Raw genomic sequence first — 19,524 nt, 5'->3', positions numbered from 1 at the left:
CCCCTCAGGACACTGGACACATTCACTCATGTCACGAAGACCTGGAAATTCACTGTAGGTACCATTGGGGCAAGGAATGGGGTTGGGATCCTATGAGGGAAATCACATTTGCAGGTGGTTTAATGGACCACAGGTGTGTCAAACATTTAGAAAAGTGGACGATATTAATTAAAAATAATTATTCCTTTGCTGTATGTATTGTTTTCAGACTCACGATGCCTCCTCCAGGGCAGTAGAAGCCTCGAGGACAGAGGGTAGCTGAGCGCTGGGGGTCTCGGGCCAAACCCTGAGAGCAGAGAAAGCCTGGGGGGCATACCATCATGCTTAACATGGCTTCTTCACTTGTGGTCTCATTACTGCAGTAGTGGCCCTGCAGGCATGGAGAGCACTCCACAGAGCCCTCATCCTACACACAAGAGAACGTCAAGGAAGATTCAGAGAGTTGAAGTTAAAGATATCAACTCGTATGGGGGAGGGACACAGAAAAACACAGACCGAAACGCAAGGGAGAAGAAGACGTAACTTAGAAGATGCTGGAGTAACAATGATACTGCTTCAATGTTGAGAGCAAAGGATGAACTATAATAAAATTTGACTACTCTTCTTGCTGACATTTACAGATGTACATACATGGTGAGTAATGTAAGACGATAACACTGTGGGTGGAAAATACTGATCTAAAAATAGGACAATCAGAATGATTTCTAGAAGGACAAGACTAAAACACAAGCTCTGGTTTCCACTGGTTGTGTCAGTTGACCAGTCACAGTGGACCATGTTATAGACGGGGCCTTACAGAGTAGCTGCCAGCTCCACACACTCTTGGGTTGACAGTGGCTGAGTGGGGACAAAAATAGCCAGCAGGGCAAGCAGAGCAGTCCTCCAGCCTCCGACCTCCTTTCAGACGGCGAAATGTGGAGCTGGAGAAAGACAGGACAGAGTGGATGTGCTAAATCATACTTATTGCAGCAGCCTTCATTTCACCCTATTTAGCAAATGTTTTCCATAACATCATCATCTTTATCATCATTCTGACATATTTATGGTGATTGCCAACACACGATTACTGCTTACGGTGGGCAGGGTGAAGGTTTGGAGGTGCCCTGCTGACAGAATGAGCCTTCAGGACAAACTTGGCAGTCTTCTCTGTGTCTGTTACCCATTTGCACGCTGTAGGTGCCTGCAGGGCAAGGAAACTGGGTGCCATATGCAGTCCCTGGTGATGCAACATCGACATAGTTATATTTACATGAATGACTCATGATTACAGCTCTGGAAGAGAAAACAAATCTTTTTAATGAAATAAATGTATGCAAAACTGTGTTTTGTCTTTAACTGTTTGCAAAGTAAAATATTTATTTACTTTACCAACTTTGCATGTTAGACTTTTGGACTACAGCAGTAAACACATTTATTAATTCAAGATATATACCACCTATATTACCACTTATGTCATGCTCATGTGTACCTCCAGGACAGTAGTGTCCAGAGCTGCATCGACCTGACGGAGCTCCAGACCCAGCCAAACAGTACCAGCCCTGTGGGCACGGCCGACACTCGCTTTCAGTTTCTGATCCACTGTAACCATTCCATGTCCCCACAGGGCACTTGTACTGGGTGGGGAACATAGTTCCAGGGGGACAATAATGCCCCACAAAGCAGGAGAGTGGTGGTCTCTGGATACCACCAGTTCCTGATAAAGCATAAATAATAAAGTCAACAAGCTGCAAGCTATAGACTTTATGGATACTATGGAGGTCTAGGCAATATTGTCATGATTAAATATCACTACATCTTTGGCCAAATACCTCCATGGTAATATAACTGACAATATTTTGGGAGTTGTTATTAGAACTTTTAAAACGTGTTCATGCACCAGAGCAGTCAAGTAAGTTCAAAAATGTTTAATGCACATAATATAACAATTTCTTGTGATGCTACGCAATATCAAACAGTGCTTTTAAGGGCCAACTGAACATGTATTTGTATGAAAGATAAATGGCACCTCGAAGACAGGCATATCGTGCTGGGCACTGCTGACACTGTGAGCGGTCACTGAGGTCAGTGCGGTTGCTCAATGTCCCCGGTGGACAAGCATTGGATGGGTCGTTGGGTTTAGAGGAACCAGGAGGACACACAAACCTATAGGATTCAGGCAAACTGATTAAAATAAAAGAACGGCAATGCCAAGGCAGGATTTTATTAGAGGCAGAAACAGAAAACCTTCTTATACAGATCTGAAGAGGTTACCCACCCTTGCAAGCAGTCCACATCAGGAGCTCTCAGAGCTACCTGTGTGCAGGCCTTCCCTGCGTAGCACTCTCTGCAATCAGCCAGCTCATCCTGACCTTCTAGGGGGTTGAAGGAGCCTGGTGGACAGGGCACGGGGTCACTTGTCCCCTCAGGACAGTAAAAACCAGCAGGGCATTTGAGACAGTCCTTCACACCTGAAGGAAACAGATGATGATGATGCTGTTATCATGCTCAGATGAATGTAGGTTTAGAACGCACTGTCTGCACACTTTTTTAGGATGTCTGTTAAATGTTGGAGTTCTTGTCTTCTACACCTATTCTATACTCACTGCTCATGTAGCACATAGTCACATTGCCCTCCAACATCTTCTTTGTAGTGGACCCACAGCTTGCCATCAACAGGTGTTATTTCATTGCTGAATTAGACACTTTCTCTCTTTGCCCTCTTACCATCCATCTGTTGCAGTTTCTCATCCATATATTCTGGTTCATCATGGTAAACAACACTTATATTTGTATATTAACACTGAGTTTTGTTATGATAGACTGCTATAGCACTGTATTAGCGTTACCTGAGCTTTTGAGGGAGAGTGCTTATAAATCAAATGGAAAATGGAAAATCAATGACTCTGGATATGAAATATTACTTTATGAGTGGTGAGTATAAAACAGTATTAATATGGTATCTAAACTCACTTATTGCCCCTTGATGAGGGGTGAAGGTGCCTTGAGGACATATCACTTCTTCCAGGGTGCCAGCAGGGCAATATCTCCCCCGAGCACAGGGTAAGCCATGACCTGATGAGCCTGTCTCATACACACACATACACACACACACACACACACACACACACACACACACACACACACACACACGCACGCACATGCATGCATAGCATAGAAAATGGGACAGTAGACACAGTGCTACAGTAACATTTTACCTCTAAAATCTATCTCCATTTCACATTGTTTCCAAGTATTGCAGCAGTTACTCACTGATACACTGTTTTTTTAGCATTTCAGTATCTGTTGCTCCAGTGAAATCATTGTATTAGTGCTAAGACTTACCTGCAGGACAGAAGCGTCCTTCTCTACATCTCTTACAGGCTGCCCTACTTGTCTGACCTAGTTGTTCCCCCGCTGTACCAGCAGGGCAAGGTGACCCATGAGGGGTGGCGGTGCCCTCTTCACAGTAATAGCCCTGTGGGCAAAGGAACTGGGAGGTGGGTCTCCCTGAACTGGCTTCCAGACAGTAAAACCCTAGAGAAAAGTATTTATAGGTAAGGTCATAAGAACGTTTTTTACAGGATGTCACATATGACATGAAAAACAATTAGCTAATAAGTAAAATTGGCCTATTAGACATGAGCAGCTCTAAATGAGTAGGTGTGTTTATAGGTATAGTGATATGATTTTCTGCACAAATTATAGTCTTTGGGTGTGAACAAGGTTTGCCACTCTACCTGCAGGACAGATTGTGCAGTCTCTTAGCCTCTGCAAACCCTCTTTAGGCCCATAAGTCCCTGCAGGACAAGGTAGTGCTACACCTCCCACACAGTAATGACCTGGGGTGAAGAAAAATATGCTCAGATACATATTAGGGATCTTAAAGGAGGAAAGAAAACTGTAATATAAATGGCAGTAAGCACTGATAAACACTAACCTACTGGACAGACAACACATGCCAACTCCTCCCTTGTGTCTTTGTATGTTCCTGGTCGACAGGTGATGGGTTGACGAAATCTGTGCGCTGGTTGGCTCCAGCGAGGGGCCAAAGCTCCCCCACACTGTAAGGTTGTATCATTACACCTACTGCAATAAGTCTGTCCAGGTAAGGAAGACGAGCCAGGAGGACAGGGAAGAGGCTGTGACATCCCATTATCTGGACAGTAACTTCCTATGGCAGAGAGAGGACACATTTTTAATTGTTCAGGGTCTTAATAATCACAAATGAATAGATTTATTTTAAATCTACTTTCAAACAGTCTTTTATTACTGCATTACCCGCTGGACACTGCAGACACTGGATAGTACACACAGTGGAATAGAAGCCTGGGGCACAGTCATTACACACAGTGTGATCTAGACCAGGCTCCTTACCAGGTCCACACTATAAGGCACATATAAAAGACCAATAGGAGCAAGGAGGGAACGGATTTGACTTGGATTAATTCAGATTTTTAGGCACACTTAATCAACCATTTATACTGACAAGCTACTGTTGAAGTTTTTTCTTTCTCCAATACAAAACATTTTTGGAGGATGTATTTATTGCCATTGTTACCTTGTGAGGGAATCCAGAGGTGCAGACAGAGTCTACAGGGCAAGCCAAACACTGTAGGACCCCCTCAGGAGAATGTTGTCCCAGGGGGCATAAAGAGAATGTCCCATTGGCTGGGTCACATGAAAAACCTGCAGGACACAGCCTACAGTCCACCCTATCGACTGAGCTGATCAGACCTGGAAAACAAGGCTGAAACATACAGAAATGAAATGAGTAAAGACAGCATGAAGACAACAACACTACCTGTGATAGAGCATCAGGTATACAGCACAGGATTTGAGGTATTTCCAGTACAGACGTACATAACAAAATGAAGAAGTGGATATAAAAGTGAGCAGACCTTTTCCACAGAAGACTTTTTGGCCTGTCAAACACAGCTGTAACTAATTATTAACTGCTGCATCGCACAGCAGTAATTACTGGAGCAGTGTCCTCGTTATGACAAGTTAAAATGTCTGCTGTGAAAAAAGGTCTATGAATCTGATCACTGCTGAAAAGACAAGTGAAATATGCTGTTTCTTTGTCCCTCAAAGCAGGCTGTGACAGAACAGGTTTAGGAGGCACTGAGTTGTATGATGATGTGTTTTCTTGCAGTGGTCTTTTACCTTGCAGTCACTGAGGCTGCTCTTTCCTGTGTAGAGGTTGAATGTTCCTGGTGGACATCTATGAGGTGCAGATAAATTGCCAGGACAACTATACAACAGAGATATATTACATTACAGTTAAATGTTGTACTAGTGGTGATTAAACACATTTCATTTTTTACATTTTATTTCAAATTCTTACATGTGATTCCTCAAAGGAGCAAGTTAATGTCTCCTTTTGTACTTAAGTCTAATCTATATATTTTCTCAATGCACACAGTAAAGTCAAGAATTTCAGAGATTGATGACTTACAAATGGCCAGAGGGACACTCTAAACAAAGCTGATTGGAGAAGTAGTTTCCTCCTGGGCACTGATCGAGGTCTGTCTCTTTGCCAGTAGGGAGGTCTGCACTCCCCTCAGATGATTCTACCACAAATAAATTCATGTAAGCAAGATTGTAGACGTCTGTCATTAGTCAATATGTTTGACTATTCCTTCTTAATTTGTCTTAATTTTTTAAATATACTTGAAAACGACATCAATTTTAGCAATCATTACTCTTACCTGAGGCAAGTCCAGATTGTGTCAGCAGCAGAAAAATCAATGAAGCTAAAACACAGAACAGCTGCATTATTTTCCATGTGCACATCATTACCAAATATCCAATCAAGCCCAGTCTGTTTCAGTTATTTTCTATATTTTCATTGAAAACTGTTTGGTCTGAGCCTACATGACTGATTGTTTAAAGGCATGAAAGTGAGAGGCCCTCAGTCACTGGAACTGAAACAAGAGCACGAAATGTGAATCCCAGGTGACTGCTCTCACTGATAATGGTGTGCAATGATGTTCTGTAACTGTATCTTCCACTTTCATAATGTATGAGTATGTGCTAAAGCTAACCTAGATATTGTCTCTGTTAGTGCATTGGGTCAATTATTTATGAAACCTATGTAATTCATTTAGAGATTATAATGAAGATATAAAAAAAATCAGCTAGATTTCTGGATATTTTTCTTTCAGTCTAACATTGAATACTCTGTGACAAAAGACCCCCTTTGTCTTCAAAGGCTGAGGATTTAAAAATACTGTAAATGATTTAATGAATGGAATGGAAAATGAATGTCAGACACATCCTCTGTGCAGACAGAGAGTAAGCTGCAGCAGTGCATCTGCAGATGTATGTGCAAACCGCATTATCATGTGCTATATCTTTCCTTCAAGCCAGGTGTGAAGTGTATGCTTTACAGAATTAATGGGTCCTAATTTTTGCAGTTTAAATGTTAGTATGCCATTGGTGTATCATAATTTTTCAAAATATGCTTAAGGCCTTTACACTTTCAACAGAAATGTTATTTTCCAGGAAGTCAAGTGCAATCAATGGAAACTTATGAATTATTTTTACATAGCTCTAAATCCTGCCATATACCACTTCCTGTACCCTTCCCCAAAGGTTGGTATGTGTGCATATGTTTTGGTATTTCAGTATCTGCAGCTGCAAGCAGAACAAAAGTTTTTTGAGGCAGGAGGAATCAGATAGCCAGGGAGCAACAATGATGATCTCAGTCCACTTCACATTGCTCTTTTTCTGGGTGACAGCAGGTAAAGTTTATCTATTATTTATTCATGCTCTGGACTTAATCAATCATGTGTGTTAATTACATGTACATGTATTTAATAGTACCTGCAACTGTATTTGAAGTTGTGCTCGTTATATGATGTAAAATCATGTTTTTTTTCTGTAAAATAGATACAATTTTCCTTTCTTTACAGATTTTGTGAGCTGTGTTAATATAGAGATTCCCACTGATTTCTTGACTGTAGCATTGGGGGATTCTCTGACATTAAACTGCACCTACAATTGTTCTACTGGATTTGTTCGTGGCTGTTGGAGAAAAGCACCAGACAACTCTGGCTGTCATGGTATACCTAGCACAAACATCTTTTGCACAATATCTCTTCATCTGTCAAATGTGTCCACTGAAGATCTCAAGAAGAGTTACATTTGCCTCACAGAAGATACAGAGGACCCTCTACTTCCACAAAAAACAGAGCGCATTGTTTCACTACAACTCGACGGTAGATAAACATTATTATGTGAAAAAAAAGATATATCTAGCCTTTGGCAACTAAACAAATGCTACAAAGCCAGAAGTAGATTTGATTTCAGTGTTTTTTGTGTGTTTGTTTTTAGCTCAAACAAATGCCCCAAACTGGACAGTTACCGCAACGACAGAAACTAAAAATGGTGAGGACCTTTTATGGTCATAAAAATTACAATATCTGATATAAAATACAACACAATCACATTCCTTTTATCTATTCATATTATGTTCTACATTTCTCAGCATCTCTTCCTGCTAAGCCAACAGATTCAAATGGAGGTAGGATGGCACAAACAGTGCATGAGGTTTATTACCATAGATAATGTATGACTGCATTTTGTATAATTATGTGCATCGATATGTGGAACTGACAATTAAAAGTTTGCCTTAAATCCAATGCAATTCAGGTTAATACTGTTGTTCCAATGTTAACAGGAGAATTTACTGGAATTAAGGTTTTAGCAGCAGTTACCGTTGCGGTGGCCATGGTGCTTGCAGCTTTGGCTGCTTACCTGTGTCTGAACCGGAGCAGACAAAATTGGAATGGTAAAGGTGATTACAAAATAACACACTGGGAACATACAGTACACTTGCTGTAAAAGTAACAATTTCTGAATGAGAAAATACATATAATTTTTGTTCTCTATAAACATTCCAGGGGAGCCTGTTTTGTCCAGGTCAAGGGTGAGTACAATTTACAAATGCCTACATGAGTAAACCCATGTGTTCTACAACCTTTAAAAATCTATGATTAAATTTTTTTTATACATTACCATTTCAGCTCACCACTACCATCTCACCGTGTCCTCTTGCCAGTGAAGGGTAAATAGTTTTAAAATATCAAATATAAAATGCAAGAATTCTAGCCCCCAAATGTCATTCTTACCTGTAATATTCCCCAGGATCACTGTCAACACAAAGTGAAAGAGTGACTTTGAGGATTCCAACACCAGGTAAGATCATCTCTGGAGGAGCTTCTCTTACTGACACAGTATCACTGTTTACAATACATCAATACAACGACTGACAATTACTGATACTGAATTCTTTTTTTGACAGATAATGAGAGTGACACTGAGGTTCCATATGCTGACATAATGATCACTGTTCCGCGGTGTCAGTACACCAGAGCTCACTCAGGTTGGCTGTTTGTCTCCTGGAGATCAAAAAGAGGTGAGGAATACAACTTCAGAGTCAACATGTTTGTCACTTTTATCTTACTGAATCTCATATTCACAGTACAGTTCACTCTTACAGTTGAGTGCAGTTGGTCTGCAAGGAGGCACAATTAAGATCCAGATTATATCAGTCTAAACAAATAAGCATTTACTCAGCTATGCTCAAGGTTTGGGTGAACACAGGAGCTACTGTATGTCAACAGAATCAGTCACTTGGGTTGCCAAACAAGAAAAAGAGACACGTTATAACACAGTCTTATGTCTCCCTTACTTGATTATACTTTCAAGCATGGGTTTATGTAATTTATTTATTTAGCTATTTAAATCAGCTTAGTTCAACTAAACTTCTTCACCTACTTCACCTTCTCAGTGTGCAATACAATTCAACAGCTGCACAGCCTCTGAAATGATCGTCTAGTTGAATCACCATCTCTCTAAAACTGTTTAAATAAAACCTGAACACAGCCTTCGCTGAGGCAGGATGAACTGCATTTGCATTTTAAAAATAAAAAGGTGTGTGTTTGTGTGTTACTGTCACTTTTAAACGTACCATTAAGTATTTCTATTCTCAACATCATGCTACATGAGTTTTCCCTCTGCTTCCCCTCCAGTGGTGGGGAGATGAGTCAAGGTCTCACCTGCAGGCTTCACGATCAGCTGATAGACTTCATGTCCCCCTACCCAGGGAGGTCAGCCGGAAGATGAGCACCAACTCTGAATATGCAGTCATCACGTATGCCTGAGGAGAGAAAGGGAAAACACGTCTGATTTTGCTATACATGCTAATACGCGTTGTGTTTGTGTGTCGTTTTAAGTACTTATTATATTGTTTGCTTTACGTTCGCTCTGTTTATAATGAACCCGCAATTTTTACAATAAAGGCATTATTCTTGTGAGTTTTATGACATTTGAGTCTTGTCAGTATCCGTAGTTAGAATCGTTGCCTAGAAACAGCTATCAACAAGAAGCATACTGTTGCTAGTATTTAAAAGTAAAGGTGGATACAAGTAATTTCAGGTAACAGATATAACTAACTACTTATGTTTTGATATTTTCCAGATGTTACTCAATATATATTTGAGCAGTTTAATGGCATGTGTAGCTAATATGTTTAACTATAAACGTTAAGCTAACGTTATTTACTTTAGAAAGTTCCCAGCTAACGTTAGCCTCTCTCCCCTTCTACGCAAAACATCGGGAAGAAAGTAAATAAACTACTGAGGAAAAACTTCTCCAGGTCAGATATCCCTAGTTATCGCCCAAGCTTATCCTACAAAATGTCAGTGCCTTTCTCTAACACTCACCTGCGGATCCCACGAGGGTTTGGTTCTATCCTGGAGGGACTAGCCAGAGAAGTCATACGAGACCAGCCTGAAGACATCCCTGAATATGCTGCACAGTACTTCGAAGCGCTTCTCAAACAAAGAGAAGGTAACTCTAACTTTCTATGTGGTAAAATGAGACACATGCCATTAACTGTTATCAAATGATTTTGTTTTTCCTCCGCTTGTAGAGAGTGGCATGGACCCTGCTGAGTGGGCTGCTAAACTGGAAGATAGATTTTACAACAACCATGCATTCAAGGCTACTGGGGTACGAAATCAACCTACAGAATACACGCCTACTACTCTCACCATGCCTATAAATCTGTCCTCTGTTTATCAGTGAGTGTCTGTTTACCATTACACCTCTGTTGTTTGTTTGTTTTCACCCCAACAGGCTAGCGCTGAAAAAGAGCCTGCAGCAGAGACCACCATCTCCCAGTGAGTCTCCCCTTATGTGCTATCAACAGCCAGGAGGATCAACAGGAGAGGGAGAGGATTAAAATGAGGGATAGGATAGTGACAAGTGGAGATGAGAATGCAATATTATTTTTTGTGTTTATTACTAAAAGCTTTACATCAGGAGTCATTTGGTGTGAGGTTTTCTGTTGTGTTTTTGTCCCGATGAGGAAAAGACAGAATTAGGACTATACAATGGAAGTCATGTAACTGCGGCTATCACTCTACAGCTACACCCACTATGAGGTTTGGACATAACATCCATTTTCTCAGCAATGGAAGGTGTAGTTTTAAATGCCAGAAAATAATCACTGTATATTTGTTCAGATATGAGCTCAGATTTTATAGGCAAATGTAGTAGAATATACAAATTTAGTTTAGGGTATGTCTAGTATGGCCCAATCTTATGCCTCAGCTTTTCAGAGAGGTCCATGAGGCCTGGAAGTAGCATAGAATGTCAGCACAGTACTGACAGCACTGTTCAGTTTACAGTGTCAAAGGTGAGAGCAGGAAGAGCAGGGCTGATCGACAGCTGCAGCAGCACAGGAACAGGTTCGAGATGAGTGTCACAGAGGCATTATGATGTTGCATGGTTTTGGAGAAGCATCATTTTCACTTATATCATCACTTAAAATTTCCCCATTTCTCACATTAAGTCTTTCATTTTGATTGGTGCTTTTTAGAGAAAAATCATACGAGTCCCAAACTGAAGATGAATCAAGTCATTCAGCAGAAGCCTCAAATCTTTCCACCACACAACGTAATGTGTCTGAAGAGGGTGATTTAACTGAAAGCATGGAAGATGAAGAAAAATACTATATTACAGAGAAACACATTATTTCCGTGGAAAAAGGACTATCAGAAGAGGAATCTGTCAATAGGCTTCCAGCTGCAGATGCACAATCAGATGAACTGAGTGGGACAGAGGAGGAGAAAGACTCTGTATTAAATGCACTTGATAGAGTTGACAGGGCTGCCAATCAGAAAGATAGCAGCTCTGTCCCAGACCAAGATATACCTCAGACTGAATCAGAGTCCACTGACTTGTTATCATTCAGTGGGGTCTCTAATGTAGATGTGTGCGCTCAAGAGTTAGGAATGGCACAGGATGAGGCTAAACAAGAGACTGCAGTTATAGATAAGGACATTGTAGACTCAGAAGGAGAGGAAAATACTGAAGTTGAAGAACAAGTGGTGGCCTTTGGTTACTCTGGGCTGGCTGATGTGGATGTCTGTGCTACAGAGCTCAGAGGAACAGAGCAAACAGTGGAAAGAGCCACTGCTGAAAATGATTCACATGACGTTGAAGAAGAAAACATGAAACCCCAGCCCGAGGAAACTCTTGAACAATCATCACTGTCTCAATATGAAACCCCCGAGGGCAATCAACAAGAAGCAGAAGATCAGGCAGAAAAAACAAAGGAGGAGGAAGGAACAGAGACTGAAACTCCTTTTGGGGAAACACATGAAAGTTTAGCTCATACTGAGGTTGGTTTAGATAGTAATGTTAAACCAAAGGAGGATTCTTTGGTTGAGATTAGCTTTGACGATGTCCCAGAGGCTCAGATATTAGAAATGCAACAGGAGGAAGAGTCCAGGGAGGTTACTGCAGTGGAAACAGACCAAAATATATCTGGTACACAACACCACGATGAACCTGAGATGGAAGGAGCTGAAAAGGAATTTACGTCTGAAATGGAGGAAATGGAAAGTCAGCACAAGGCATCTGATATAAGGAAGGAGAAGGTGGACACAAATGATTTTAATTTACATGACAGTGATGATGATGAGACAGGAGAAGGTGTTAGAACCATCAGCTCATCACATCAGCCCACCACCAAGGCAGACAAAGAGAACCTAGAGGATGAAACTGATCATATGAACGAAGATAGCGAGAAAATAAGAGAAGGTGAATTTTGCCAGAATGAGGATTCTGTGGAAGAGACAAAGTCAAATGACTTTAAAGAAGATAAGACAACAGACACAGTTGGAGGAGACAAGGAGGACATACAGACAGAGGATTATAACGAGATGGAGGATGAAGACGTTAATGATGGTGGCGCAGAAAATCATCCATCACTAGTAACCCAGTCTAATACATCAGCGGCAATGGAGGCAGAGAGTGAATCTTTAGGGGCAAGTGCACAACATCTACCAGAGGAGAGACAGAGAGCACTTGCAGAGTCACACCCAGAGGATACAGGGGAGGAAAAGGGGGTCACATTAAAGGAAGCACGGGAAGTTGTAGAAGAAGGAAAGATGGATTCTGAAGTACAAGAGAAGAGTGATGTAATGTGTGAAGAGGAGAGCATCAGCCTCGCTCATATTGCAGATCGGACAGCTGCTGACCACCAAGGAGAAGAAAGGCCACTTGGGTCAGAAAAGGACACCACAGAGCCTGAAGGCAAGAGTAGCAACAAGGTAAAATTAGATTCTTCTTCTTAATACATATGTAATGTTATGGCACATAACACTGATAAAATAGCCTTGATTGCTTACCATTTGTTGCCATAATTTGTATAATTTGAATTCTCCTCTACTTTTATCAGCAGGAAAAATGTTCACACAGTTTCAGAAAGAGGTGTCTTTAGCTAGGCTACAGTCTGCTCTGCTCCCATTCCTGTCTCAGGCAGCCCATATAAATAAACCCTTCAAGGATGTGTCTGATCAACAGTGGCCCTCACGTTTTTTTCTCCCCTGGGCTCTCTAGGGGAAGTGATTGAAAACATCTCCTAAATAGTCCTTTTTCCAGATGACGTATGTTAGCTGCTCTGATAAAGTGTGAACGTTATTGAAGCAGGTCACAATCAAATTTGTCTCAACTGAAATGCACAGAAAGTGTAGTTTCTGTCTCAAAGTTCTTTGTCTTTGCTCATATACAGGCGTCTTCAAGATGCTATTTGAGGCCTTTCCTCTGCTACATGCTCATAAAACTGTAATACAGTTGCTTTGTCAGTGCCAGATCCAAACCTCTTCTCGGGAGCCACCACAGCCTCCACAGACTGAAACTTGATTCAGTTAATCTATCATCATAAAAGACAGCCTGAACAATTTGTCTTGTGAATTAGGCCTTTAACATTTTTACTGCTGTCACAGTTAGCCCCGTCTGATTTGTCTGGACCAACAGGGCTCCAAACACGCAGGGAGGGAGTGTAGGAAGGGGTACTAAGAACGTTACCATGGTAACCCCTCACCATCGTGCTCTCTCTCTCTCCTAGTGTCGTCATGGAATTAATAGGAGATGGTGATGCTGATAGTTGCTAGGCACCATCTGTATCAGTAATCTACCTTTAATAGCAGTTCCTAACTGACTGATTAAACAGTAAAACAGTACTTTTTGTTTCTTTACTGTAAATGCAGTGCTATTTTGTATGCTCTTGCTTAGTGCCAGAATTTATTTAAGCTGAGACAAAACTATCACAAAACTGAACAGTATATAGGCCATCTATTCTAACAGTGACCCAGCTGCAGCATCTCAGGTGCCTTGTCTGGTCTTTTTTATTTTAACTTTTATGCCTTTAACTCACTGTTCACAAGTGCCCACAAAAATGTTCCTATACTGTAATCATCTTAGGTAGATAAATACTGTGTTAGATGCAATAATGATTATGCCACTTTGGGCATATTAACTACATTATGATTGATTACAATAAATTTAATTACACAGTGGTTATAGTTCCTACAAATTAATGAAGTGAACTGATTGATAAAGCAAGTCAGCTGAGCGAAATTAGGCGTGAGGACAACTTAACATAATGTTTGAATGGTTAGCAAAGCAGCAGGAGAGCGTTAATGTCAGAGATATAACTCAGATAAATGGATGTTTTCTGTTTCTCTCCCTCTCCGTCTTGTCTCTGAGGCTGGCAGAGGAGTGTGGGCGGCCATACCAGCTGGGATCAGAGGGATGGAGAGGGCTGTTAGCTCATTCTGCCTCTAATAAATTTATAACACCTCCTAGTGTAAAACAGTCCAAGATGCTTACACTTTTTTATTTTCACGCTATTAGTAGAATTTGAAAGTCAGCAATTATTGTTTTGTGACCATCTGGGTTTTACATAGTATTTCTATGTTGGTCATCTGTTTTATTTGTGGACTTTATTATTGTAACACTGTGACTTGTGAAGTTTTTATGATGCTCAGTCCATGTGGTAGTCACTTAACATGTTCCTTATAAATATCCAGACTAAATACTGCCATCATTTTCACTTGTTTCAAAACGGTCAAACTTTAAATTACTGAAATAGCCCATTTCAGTTACTCTTCCTGAGTCTTTAGGCTGTGTTCAATTAATGCTGCTGGTATGTTTAAAGTCTGTAACAGTAATGTGAACACAGTAGGTCAGCAACCTTAATGAGACTGAAAAGATGGAACACATGTTGTCATGTTTGTAGGAGGTCTCTCTTTCCCTCCCTCCCTCTTTCTCCCTTCCTCTCTCCCTCTGACTGTATGTCTCTCTCTCTCTCTCTCTCTCACTCTGTGTGCGTGAGCGGGTGTTACTGAACATACAGTGATTGTTAGTAAGAGCCAGTGAGGCATCTGTATTATACCGGAGACTCATTTAAAGAGAGCTTTGCTTGGTCCACATAGAAATTGAGGCATACAAGTCATACTAGGTCAGCTCACCTGAAGACTGAAGTCGTCTCTGAGTGTAAGACATGGACTGTCACAATGTAAGTAGAAGCTTCAGATTAACTTTTTTAATTTTTTTTTTTTTTTTCATTTTTAACCATTTATTAGTTACTTGTGGTATTCACTAGTGTTTAGTAATTTTCAAACTGTATATTGCCATGTGTGTTGTTGATGTTTTTGTCCCTCAACTGGAGTAGAATATACAGTATCTTAACAATTTGTGTATTTATGACTCTTGAATAGTAAATGTTTCACAGAGAAGCAGCTATATAAAGCCCTATTATATATATCTAAAAAGCTTTCAAGCTATTTTCATCATAAGTGGATAATATTACATGAGATTTGCATCAGAATATTTCAAATCAGTCTGTCAGATTGAGTTAAAGGACCCTGAGGCAATAAAAACAATAAGACCCCTGAGAAGGTGTGTAGCCAGCAAAATCCAGTGTAGCAGCCCTGCATCTCTGCTGCTGCAAAAGAGCTGGATTCTGGCTGCTCAGTGAGCAGTCAGACACAGAGGCTAATGAATGCTGGCTGAACAGGTGGGTGGTCACACTCCTACACTGGAGGGGTTTCACTGGAGACATGATGCACTGCTTCACCAAGGTAGTGGGATGACAGTGGGTTTGTTCTGTGGGCTGCCTTTGTGTGAAATGTCAATCTGTTTCCATAAGCAAAGCACGGGGTGTAGCTGATATGTATTCGCCACAGAATCTGAATTGGTGTTTACATAACTCGTCGACAGCCTTGGCGCTATTCCACTGACACTTTATGACAAGCCAGAATTTCTCTTCCACCCACCCCACGTTTCCTTCGGGACAGTGGATGCTGTACTTTTCAGTCACTGAAAGAGCTGCTGCTGTTGACTGCAGAAGCGCTTTCGCTGGGTCATCCTTTTCAGGCAAGGGTTGCAGAGCAAGAAGTTATTTTTTTCCATGAAAGATGATTGTAAACCCAGCCCTAGCCATAACATAACATTATACACTCACTGTGTTTCTTAACAGAAAAAGCAGATTACTTTATTTTCTGTAATAAGCAATAATCATTGTGCATTGCTCAGTTTGGGAATCCATATGTCTGCTTAAAAACAACAACACAGTGAACTATGGTAATTCATTGCAAAACAGTCTGACTCAGACATGTTTTCTCCAGCAGTGTATTATACATTATATGACAACAGGAGCCAGGGAGAGCACATAAGGGAGGGAAATGTAGGTTATTGACCTCTTGAGAGCCCCGCTGAAGTCATGTAATAAAGGTGAGCTACTCTGCAACAAGCACACATCCCTCACTGTCAAAAAGACCGTGTTGTAGCATGTACAGTTAACTTTACAAAATATGTCCACAATCTGTTAAGGATTGGATTCTTCTACCAGTGTCTGAGGAGGAATAAGTCCCCATATGCTCATGTAATATGGTGTCCTAGTGTGAGAAACCACAACTTTGCGGTCCTCTCAGCAGGAGGAGTGCAGCCGGCCCCAGGAGGAGGAGGACATCATGGACATCCCACTGGATGACCCAGAGGCCAACAGGGCTGCTGCCAAGATCCAGGCTGGCTTCCGTGGCCACATGACCCGTAAGAAGATGAAGCCGGAGGACAAAGCAGAAGGGGAGGAGGTGAGCAGCACTGGGGATGTGCTCAACGGCAGCCAGGGGGACACAGGTCAGTGGTGTAGGACCAAGGGATAAGACTAGGACACATAATGCCAGTAAAGAAGGCATTATGGCTAGTGACTATAAGGATGGTAACAGAGGCTCCCATCAGGAGCTCTGACTACAGTAGGTGACATAAGGTAAGTAATAGAGTTTAAGTTAAGAAGTTAAAGCATTTTCATATTCAATATATGATAAACAAGCAAATACTCATGGTATTGCTGCTTAGTATGATATTTTAAGGATATACTCCATGTTGTTGGTAGAGCATTAGTCTTCTTTGGTTTTATGGGTGTACCATTTTAAGATGAAACTGTGAAAATCTTGTGATCGTAACCTTTTCTCACACACAAACTGATTTACCATCTTACACGCAAGGAGGGAAAACCATTTAAAAGCTATACATAATTAAATACACCTATTAGAGCCCCTTATGGGTTATACCAAGTGTGATTAATGCAATACGTGACTGAGTGACTCATTTAATCACCCGATGAGGTCTCTAGCAACAGATGATTGAATCTTTCAATTAAATCTTCTGTTAAAGAGGTTATAAATGAATCTGCTTCTATGCGTTGTTAAATCATGAGAGAGAAAATGCGTTCACAAGATGTCGGTTTACCTGGAAAATGTCAAGTCACGGTGTTTAAGATGTTTTCCAATTTTTATTTTATACAGTTGTGGAGGAGGAATGGTTTCAGAATTCAATTAGTCCAAAAACATTTTTCAGTGTCCTCCTGGGGATGTGTACAGCTTCACATAACACAAACAAAGGCTGCATTTAGATTTGTCTCTACGCTTATACAAACCAAAACTAGACATTTTCAAATAAAAATGGTACAAAATAAAACTCCCTAAAACCCATACCCACACATTTACATCAGATATCCGCTCAAATCATTTTTTTTACCTAAACCATCAAGAATTGAGAATTAGAGTGGTTCTTTGAGAAGTAAGAGAAGGTTTTAGATGCCCAGCCCTTGAAATTTCACCTTTCACTGTAAGACAAAGCAGCATTTTCTTTGGGGATGTGGCTGACACAAGGGATCTATGTCAATGATTCTCCCTAACCCAGTTCCTGGTTACCTTCCATGCTTATGTAGGAGATGTATTTATAGCTCCAGGTGCTTCAGGTACAGTATATGCTTCAGAGGGCTGAGCAGAATTAATGGACCTGTCGGGCTGGAACCGAGCATCCTGAGCACCTCCCATTGGGGAAGACCCCCTTTTCACAACAGACGTTGGGGTTTGAGCTCATCACTTATGTCAGATATCACAAGGAATCAAGTTCTCAGCGATCCCACAATACTTAGAAACTTAGAGATCCCTTGAACATGAATCCTCCTTAAGTAGCAGCACAGGATGAATTTTTCGTAATGTGTGGTTTTTTTTTTTTTTTTTTTTTTTTTGTGCAAAAGATCCACCCACAAGTAACATTACAGCTTGTGACAATGTATCTCAGCATTCAACCTTGACGACAAGAGCATGCACAGAAACTGTACTTTCCAGGCTCTGCAGTGCCTAACTACGCCTCGCCTATTTCTGTTTTTAGAGACAGGAGGATCGGGGGCAGTAGAGAGAGACGACACATCTGTGCCAGAGCAGTGACACCCCTGTCCTGACCTGGATGAAGAGAAAGAGGGGGAGCAAGGTAGCGAGAGATGGCTGGCATAAGCTGAGTGGGCTGGCTTTCAGACACACCTTTTTACCCCAGGAGTCATTTTCTTTTTCAACACAAATTAGCAGTAGAAAATGAACAGTTTTGAGGGTGTGTTATGTGAATTTTGTGAACTTAAACACTCCTTCTCTGCTTCTCCAGCAGTCTCATCAGTACGGATGTCTTTGACCCAGAATTTGCAACTCACTGCATGTACTTGTGAAACTTCTGGTAGTGTGCTAGTTTTTAGATGATGATCTGTGAATGTGAAAATGAATGTCCTCTAAATGCTAAACAGGGCTTATTTTGGATGGATCTGTTAATACCATCTGTGTATAAACCTTGTATGCATCAGCGTTAGACTTTGCGTAATTAGTGGCTTAAATTATCTCTTCTTTTGCATTGTTTTCTGATGTGCTTGTATCTTGACTTCTATTTATCTATTTGACTTGCTTACAAAAATTATTAAAACATCAAAAATATCAAAAGAAAAGTAGCTATGTATGTTCTATTTATTCTAAGTTAATTCAGATTGCAATTGCCTTGACTATCTTTTCAATCACAAGTAAGTTCTCTTTTCACCTGTTCAAGCATTTTCTATAAATCTGATCTTCCAGAACAGTAAGCATGCAGTAATTACACTTTTTTTCCAGATGCATTTGGTACAGCTTTACCTTAATGGGACACTGGTTCAATATGCTCTGTTGTTGTACTGATGGGTTTGATTTGTTTGACTAATGTTAAATCAGGTGTGTGAAATTCCATTGTCAGAATGTGCAGAGCTTTCATGCTTTAAAACAAATTGAATAGTACCTTGCTGAACTTTGCTGTAGACTCATGGCATTACACTAATAAATCCACCTTAAATATATGGTGAAATGTCTGCTTTAAACTTTATTAATTCAAGTTAAGAATCTGTTTGTTTCAAACAGTATTTTTTATGTCATCTGTCAACTCCAGCTCCATTCTTGAATTAGATGGTAAAGTTGAGATTTTTGTTCTAACACTACAGCAGCCAAAACCGCTCTTTCTTTTCTTTTTTTTTTAACTTTGTCACTGCAACATAAGCAGGGCTGCTAATTGGAGACAGCAGGTTTCCATGAAGCTGAAACAGTGTTTTGTCTCCCGCGTGGCTCTCTTACACAAGAAATCTCATGATTAATTCATAGCATAAAGCTGTGCTTTTCCAATATTTACTAATTACAGTTACATTAGACAGTTTCTTGAGTTTACAATAATGATAATAGCTATTAGAGAGGGGAATTTAAATAATTAGATTCTACACAGTTGCACAGCCTACATGCATTAAGCTATAAATGCTTCTATCTTATCAACAGGTGCATTATCATAAACATACACCATACAGTGATGTGTGTACCTGTCGAATATTTCGCAATAGAT

General features: G+C 40.6%; 3 protein-coding genes across 6 annotated transcripts; all 3 read left to right on the top strand.

The window, feature by feature from the left end:
* The first annotated feature begins 6,564 nt into the window (after positions 1 to 6,564).
* Positions 6,565 to 9,305, top strand: LOC108886398 (uncharacterized). Of its 2 annotated transcripts, none has more exons than XM_051065505.1 (10): positions 6,565 to 6,722; positions 6,894 to 7,199; positions 7,315 to 7,368; positions 7,469 to 7,504; positions 7,661 to 7,771; positions 7,884 to 7,908; positions 8,007 to 8,047; positions 8,128 to 8,178; positions 8,285 to 8,398; positions 9,015 to 9,305. In XM_051065505.1, the coding sequence occupies exons 1-10, from the start codon at positions 6,590 to 6,592 to the stop codon at positions 9,026 to 9,028; spliced, it is 885 nt and encodes a 294-aa protein (XP_050921462.1). In that variant the 5' UTR covers positions 6,565 to 6,589; the 3' UTR covers positions 9,029 to 9,305. The 2 variants fall into 2 exon arrangements, with proteins under 2 accessions (XP_050921462.1, XP_050921461.1); XM_051065504.1 differs by having other exon boundaries at positions 7,661 to 7,777.
* Positions 9,306 to 9,313: 8 nt separating this feature from the next.
* LOC108886399 (enolase-phosphatase E1) lies at positions 9,314 to 13,278 on the top strand. 2 transcript variants are annotated; one of them, XM_018681252.2, is made up of 5 exons: positions 9,314 to 9,420; positions 9,606 to 9,834; positions 9,917 to 9,996; positions 10,123 to 10,166; positions 10,868 to 13,272. In XM_018681252.2, exons 2-5 carry the CDS (start codon positions 9,681 to 9,683, stop codon positions 12,627 to 12,629), a joined length of 2,040 nt encoding a protein of 679 aa, XP_018536768.2. In that variant the 5' UTR covers positions 9,314 to 9,420; positions 9,606 to 9,680; the 3' UTR covers positions 12,630 to 13,272. The 2 variants fall into 2 exon arrangements, with proteins under 2 accessions (XP_018536768.2, XP_018536769.2); XM_018681253.2 differs by having other exon boundaries at positions 9,316 to 9,420; positions 9,610 to 9,834; positions 10,868 to 13,278.
* Positions 13,279 to 14,633: 1,355 nt separating this feature from the next.
* LOC108886400 (neurogranin) lies at positions 14,634 to 18,994 on the top strand. Of its 2 annotated transcripts, none has more exons than XM_018681256.2 (3): positions 14,634 to 14,854; positions 16,275 to 16,476; positions 18,019 to 18,994. In XM_018681256.2, exons 1-3 carry the CDS (start codon positions 14,840 to 14,842, stop codon positions 18,072 to 18,074), a joined length of 273 nt encoding a protein of 90 aa, XP_018536772.1. In that variant the 5' UTR covers positions 14,634 to 14,839; the 3' UTR covers positions 18,075 to 18,994. The 2 variants fall into 2 exon arrangements, with proteins under 2 accessions (XP_018536772.1, XP_018536771.1); XM_018681255.2 differs by having other exon boundaries at positions 14,641 to 14,854; positions 16,272 to 16,476.
* Positions 18,995 to 19,524: the final 530 nt, after the last annotated feature.

Source organism: Lates calcarifer, linkage group LG21 (assembly GCF_001640805.2).
Source record: "Lates calcarifer isolate ASB-BC8 linkage group LG21, TLL_Latcal_v3, whole genome shotgun sequence".
In the NCBI taxonomy this organism is placed as follows: Eukaryota; Metazoa; Chordata; class Actinopteri; family Centropomidae; genus Lates; species Lates calcarifer.
The sequence above is the reverse complement of the archived record's forward strand: the minus strand, read 5'-3'. Positions and strand labels throughout refer to the sequence as shown.